The sequence below is a fragment of the Drosophila mauritiana genome, chromosome 2R, assembly GCF_004382145.1.
Source record: "Drosophila mauritiana strain mau12 chromosome 2R, ASM438214v1, whole genome shotgun sequence".
Taxonomy (NCBI): Eukaryota; Metazoa; Arthropoda; class Insecta; order Diptera; family Drosophilidae; genus Drosophila; species Drosophila mauritiana.
The window spans coordinates 8222316-8229261 of NC_046668.1; the positions used below are offsets into that span (position 1 = coordinate 8222316).

Sequence of the window (6946 nt, forward strand, 5' to 3'; positions counted from 1 at the left end):
GGGTCCGCGTTCGCTCAAAAGGTTTTCCATAAATATTTATAATTTCTTGGCTGATAAAACGAGTTTCTCGCATCACGCTGAGCCAACAATGAGTATTTTCCAAAACACGTTTTCCACGCGTTTACCAGGAACAGGGAACCGTTTCACACAACCTCCTTGGATGTTTGTCCACCGAGAGACTGTTCTAATAAAATGAGTTGTCATGCTAGTTGCTTAAGTTGGTCAGCACAAGTGCCTTTTCCATGATTGATCGCTTGAATGGAAAGTAGCACAGTAGCCGCAGGATCAGCAAAGGATTAGCCTGCACGGTAGCCAGTCCAAATATTTGCATACTTGCCCGACTATTTGCATTCCACTTTAAGGGAAATCCATCAATACCTACCGAACCGACCGCAATTTGTCCGAGCAAAAGATCCAAGATACCAAAAAGTCATTAATAAATGTCCTGCGCAGAGATTTCGTTATATTAATGATTGGTCATTTGCCAGGAAGAAATGCTTTGTAACACTTGGAGTAGATCGTCTGGGTTGTTTTTGGTGTTTTGATGGGGATCGCTATCATTGTGGTTGAGTTATATAAATGGCTTTGCTGCTCAGATGGTCATTAGTGCAATTAATCCCTGGGTCCTAATTTAAGTTATCCCAAAAAAGTTTCATATTATTAAAAATCAATTAATAGATTTCTGGTTTTTCAGGATCTTAACGTCCTTTTCGGAGTCTACTATGAAAAGTATACATTTCCAATTGGCCCTTTTCTTACCTATTAAAAGTTATTAGTTCTTAGGGAGCCACTCCCACAACAAGTTGGGTTGAACCCCTGAAATGTCCTTAGTCGTAGCACACCTGCCTAGCAAAATTTCCAAAATTGCGGTCACAGTTCCGTGCGCCGAACAGTTTTTATGGTAATTTTCTTACGGAGCCGAGAATGTTTCAAAAAAATATCTTACGCCACTTTCGAGCGTTACTTAGCAGGCCGGTCATGCTCGCTGAGCATTTGCACCCCCACCGGAACACGTGGCGGATCGGACTAGGTTCTTGGCTATGAGTTGCCATATAGAGTGGGATATCTCTGGCCTCCTCATGGGGTGGAATGGGCCGGCTCGATTGTCCGCTGTGTGCTGAGGCGATAAGACGCGTTGCATTCGAAATGAGTGTAACGTATATTTTATACGAGACCAGGCAGGACTGGGCTTTGTTGAGGTTTTAGTAGATACGAGATAATGTTCTAGAGACCGCGCGACCTTTGACTGGGAAACACTGATGATAGCTCCTATCTGCTCGGGGGGACAGTTGAGTGCATATTAGGGAATTCGGATAAGATCCAAATCGATCCTACCAGCATTTAAGACTCCAATCAAGTGAATACCTTGAGTGCCATCCAATGCCCGCACGTTCCACGACAATCCTTTAGGATCTGCCCTCATAGGCGGTACACTTGAGAACCGCTTTTCCACCTCTTTTCCCCGGATTTTTTTGTTTTTCCGCGTGTGTTGACACAACCCATATAAAGCATACAGTTGCCAGGATATCCTGCCCGGGAGGAAATTACTTAAAGGGATCACGAACTCTTCCCCTTTCGAAAGACTCCTTCTTGAGTTGTTTATGTTTTCAGGCATGACTGCCGCCGAACGCCAGTAGAATTCTCAAATTTGTTATAAAGTGTGTAAATTCACGTTGCTTTTCTTCTTGAGGGAGGGTGTGTCCCATAAACAGAAAACCGAACCACAAGGGATCGGATCTTTTGGGAGTGGAAAGGAACGAATTACGGATGGGATGATGCTGCCTAATCGAACGTTCGTCAAACGATCTCTGCCTTTTTTGGGGTGATTGCACTCCGTTTTTTCTTGTTTTTTTTTTTCTCGGGTTTTTGTGTGGAAAGCCAATGGGTTTTCCCATTATTTCGTCGAGTGCAAAGGACAAAGCAAATGATGTCTTTAGTCTACGAATCTGACTTCTGAGGCTTTGTCCCAATTCTTTCCTTCTTATTTAATTGGATTTGTTCAAACAATATAAATCTCGTTTTATTGCCTTTGGTAGTGTAATTTAATTTTTTACGATTTTGCACATGAAAGGAAAAAACTTTCTGAAAATGCAGCACGAAATGAGCAGAAGACTTGCGTTACACAAAGTGAACCATAACGGAAATTTGAAATACCCAGTGATATGCAAACACCTCAAGGAAATTCGAACTAAAAGTGCACTATGTTTTTCATATGTATATACATACGTACATCGTAGATACAAATGTATATTTGGTGGACCAGTGCCCCACAATGCAAGCGCGATTTTCCCCTTGGCAACACGAGGAAAATGAAAAGAATTGGTGCCCCAAATGCCCCCTGCCACGCCCCTTCGACGGCTAAAATCCAGTTTGAGACCAAACAAACCGAAACCAAAACATCGTTTTTTCATATCTTCCCATCGCAATCGCACTAAAAGTACAGCTCCACCGATGCAACAACAACCAAGAAGGCAGCGAACAGAACACACGGATGGAAATGGACAAGGATGGGTAGATGGCGAGCGAGAGAGTGGGAGACATAGGGTGAGAGAGAGAGAGGAATTGGAAGTTATGACGACTTTATTGATACGCTCTATGACGGAACGTTGGACTGTTTAATATTATACATAAATTGGTTATTTCAAAAACATTAAAAATAAAACCTGGTAGAATACTATTTAAAAATGAAAAATACCTTTACGAGCTCTGAATAATATTTAACAGGAAATAATGAAAATATATTGTACGTAATATTTATTGAACTATATGAGGATTTTAGAAATCAATAATTATATTAGAAAGCTTATAAAATCAAAACTATTAAATTAATATCAGATGCCTTAGTTACATTTTGTTAGGAAACTTTTCTTTTTCTAAGTATTTTTTGGTAAATAAGATTTTAGAACAATTCAAAAGAAGTGCATTGCTCTTTCGATATGGTTAACATTAAAAGCGCATTCATTTTCCCCATCTCTTTCGCTCCTGATGCTTTCACGATCTTTTCGAATTCGAGGGTTGATGCAGAGAGAGAGAGAGATAGAGCGAGAACCGCTCTGCATTTCCAGTTGGCAACGCCTCTGGTGGTTGTTTGACGTTTGCTTTTGCCCAGTGTTTTATTTATCTTTTATTCGTTTCTCCGAGTTCGTCGAGAGAGGTTCGCTCTGATCGGTAGCGCTATATTTAAAAACCTAGTGCGCAGTGCGCTCATATCCAAAAAGGTTAATAAACATCGTTGTAACAACGACTGCAAGTTGTAAAGACAAACATAATACAAAAGTGCTGCCACTGGCAGCTAACTCATACAAAAACTACAACGAGAAGCGAAAACGTTTCGTTTTGTGAGTGGACTTGCAGTGTAGTGTGTTCAAATCACCATTCAAACACAGTGACCAAGTGCTATTGGATCAAGGCATTTGTTTATAATTATTTTATAAACAATTGCAGCGTGAAATTTCACTTTTGAAGGCAACAAGACGTAAAATAAGCTGAAGCAGAACGCACACAACGAACACTCGCTCTGAACACACATACACGCACGCTCGCGTGTGGAGACCGTGATTTGTATTCGTGTGGAGACTGCCTCTCTCTCTTTTGGGGCTGTCCGAACACAAAGTTTTGGCGCCAAAAGTTTGACAGTTCGCTTTGGCGTGTAATTCGCAAACAAGTGGCGAGAAAAGTGCGTCTCAAAACAGAGTAGAAAAACTAGGGGATCGCAAAATATATATTGACTAGTAAATCAACATGGTCAGCGCCCGAGTCCTGAATCCTGTGATGATCAGTGAGTTCTGCAAGATGAGCACCAGTCCGGCGGTGAGTCGCAATCTGGCCTGCGGTCGTCAGTTGAATCGCATAAAGCGTGACCTCTTCGGTAGCTCCAAATCCGCTGAGGGTACAGCCAACAAAACGTGAGTTTCTATAATAACAGTTGGATTATGAGCAATAGCTAACAAAATATCATTTTTAGACCCTTTAATTCCGAACTGGAGCGCCATCAGGAACGGGCCACGCAAAAATGGGGCTTTGACTTCCGCGCCGGTTGCCCTTTAGCCGAAAAATCACCCTACATTTGGGAGCGCGTCAGCTTCCAGGAATCGAGCTTCGCCCCAGAGATGTACACCCTAACCCGGGCCGCCCACGTACGTCCTTCCGCGGATGCAAGTCCTAGCGACATGGACATTTTAGTCAACGAGCGCTCAGAACGGGAGAACTTTGGCTCCAATCTGGTCAATTCCTCGCTAGAGTCAAACACGGATAATGAATCCTGCTACGACTCCCAGGACGAGTCGCTGACCATGCGGTTTAGCTCCTCCAGCACGACAAACACATCCTCCATAGTCCTGCGCAAGAGACAACCAAAAATCACAGGTGAGTTTCGGGGGTTGTTCTACACCACCGCTACACCATTTTGATCAGCAGAGCTTGACGGTTCCCAGGGTCAGGCTTCATTTCACTTCGATAGACGTTACAAAGTGTTTTCCCATAGCTTTCCGTTTATTCCCTGTTTATTTTCGGTTCTCAGGAGGAAGTTGAGGGTGTTTTTTTTTAACTTATCAATACTTCAGGCTTGTTTTGTAATCGGACTGATACGATATTATTTTTCAAAATTATATGTAGAGTCCCAAAAGGATATTATCCAAAAATTTCCAAATATAGTGCTCGATATATATAAGTAGCTTCGTGCTCTTTGCTTTGCAAACTTGATATAAACGATTTTCGTCAATGATTTTATGCCAAACCAATATTTTGTGCAATACTAAACTCCACAAGGGGTTGTTTGATTGGTTTTAAGTCTACTCCTTCTCATTTATTGTTTATATTCACTTCCCAGGAAGAAAAGAACCTTTTAGTTGTGGGCGTTTTTCGTAAAACTTATACCCAAATGATAGCAATTAGCCAATGCTTTGTGGTAGATTTATTTTCGTCCAGAAGGGTTAGTCAAAGCTGACTGCAGCTGTTCCAGCTCCTCATCTCCCTAAACTGAATGATTTTCTTCTGATCCTCCACAACGCGGGGGTTGGTTTCCAGATCGATAGCATGCGGGCTGGCTGGCTGCATCTATAAATGCCAACAGCTGTGACTCCGCTTTGTCTATGGCCTGACCTCATTATAGAAAACGGGAGAGGGGTCTGGGGATCGGCTTTCAATGCACCACCATCCAGAGTCCGTGGCCTTATCAAACCTCCCTTTGATTGCTTTGTACTCAGCGTTTTTTATAAATGCCACTCGCACATGCATGTGTAATTATAATCGTAAAAAATTGTGTCTGTTCGGAGCATAATAAATGCACCCGCATCGGGTGGTCAGTAGGGAAGCCTTTGAATCCCCTAAAGCCTCAACTCACTTTACTTAAAGTGTACTTTTTGCTGCTTTGGCCAGTAAGCTAGAGCTCATAATTTATGCAGCTATGCAGCACCACCACTCTTGCTTTCACCGGACTACCTGAAAACCGGCTAAAGACCGACTGTCTGGCTGCCGTCTGGCATTTATTTGCTACCCCTGTGAGGATCTGCAACCCTCTGGTAGGGAAGTGCTGCCGTCCACGTGCCACAATCTGGGAATCTACCCGAAACCGAAATCAAAATGTGCAAAAACAGAAAAACAGGCGGCGCCTGCTGTTTAGGGATCAATGACTTGTGAACAGGGGCAACCGGAAATGCAGCAGCTGACTTTGATTTTGCAATTCCACCTAACACGTATTAATAACACTCGTTTTTTTCCTTTGTTTGCAGAGTTCATGAAGGAGCGTAAGCGTCTGGCCCAGGCACCCAAGAAACTATCGCCCGCAAAGCGACTGCGCACCAGTTCTCCCAGTTCGTCCGCCACTTCCAGCTCCAGCGGTGGATTTGGGTTGGGGGCACACTTTGGGGCGATGGTGAAGCGGCCGCGCCACAACTAATGCTCCAGATTCGCTGGCCAACCCACCGAATTGTAATTTGTAATTTTATTTTTTACAAGCCACTGCGATTGTGTAGTATTTCCTAATTTTTTATTACGAACCTTTTTATGCAGTGCAAGGGCGACAGTTGCGAATATTAATCGTTAGTCTTCAACTACTCGTAACCAGTAATTAGTTGTAAGTCAACCAGTAAGCTCGAGCTAAATGAAACTTTTTAGATTTCTCTAGTGAGAAATGCCATAAACTAAGTGATTAGTTCTTAACAACAAACAACTATTGAACAAGAAGAGAGAGACCGCAAGCTAAATGGAATTAGTCTTAACTATCTTGAAGCCAACCGAAATTTAACCTTTATAACGATGGAATACTAACTTTACATAACTTTGTGAAATCCTTGCAAATTTCGCCGGCAACTTTAGCATTTGAAATTTGCCGGGTGAACAAAACTCATCCTTTCTCTGCCCTGCCAGTTCATCCAAGTAGTGAAACTGGGGGCAGAGCAGAATTGAGTTTTGTCTTGCACATTAAGGGAGCCAAAACGATGCCCCAATAAGCCGCATTTCGGCTCATTGCTGCTTTGTTTTTGCGACCTACTAACATTGTAATCTATTCGACCAGTGGAAACAAACAAAAAAGAGGAATGCCTTTGAATTAACTTCGTCAATTTCTGCACGTTTGGATGCCTTATTTATATGAATGCCGCCGAATGGACACAAATTGTCGCGCTCTCATTTCTTAACCAGTGCTAAAAATGTCTTTTATGATTTGCTATGATCTCTGGGCAAATTATGAAAACAATTTTGCCTGAAACTATCATGTACAAAAACTAGATTACTATATTATACACATAGGCTGAGCCTATTCTTCACAACATTTATACAAAGCATTTATTTGTAAGGCCTAACTAAGAACAAATCCAAAGTATTCTCCTAATATTTATATGTATAGACACTCTATGTATAATTAAACCATATTCAACTCATACATCAATAAACAAAACACAAAACAACTCGATTGTCCTGTTTCAAAATTACCAACCACCCGCATTAA

General features: G+C 42.1%; 1 protein-coding gene across 1 annotated transcript; it reads left to right on the plus strand.

The window, feature by feature from the left end:
* Positions 1-3123: 3123 nt before the first annotated feature.
* Positions 3124-5991, plus strand: LOC117136166 (cyclin-dependent kinase inhibitor 1). Its single transcript, XM_033296907.1, has 3 exons — positions 3124-3905; positions 3965-4365; positions 5730-5991. Exons 1-3 carry the CDS (start codon positions 3742-3744, stop codon positions 5894-5896), a joined length of 732 nt encoding a protein of 243 aa, XP_033152798.1. The 5' UTR covers positions 3124-3741; the 3' UTR covers positions 5897-5991.
* Positions 5992-6946: the final 955 nt, after the last annotated feature.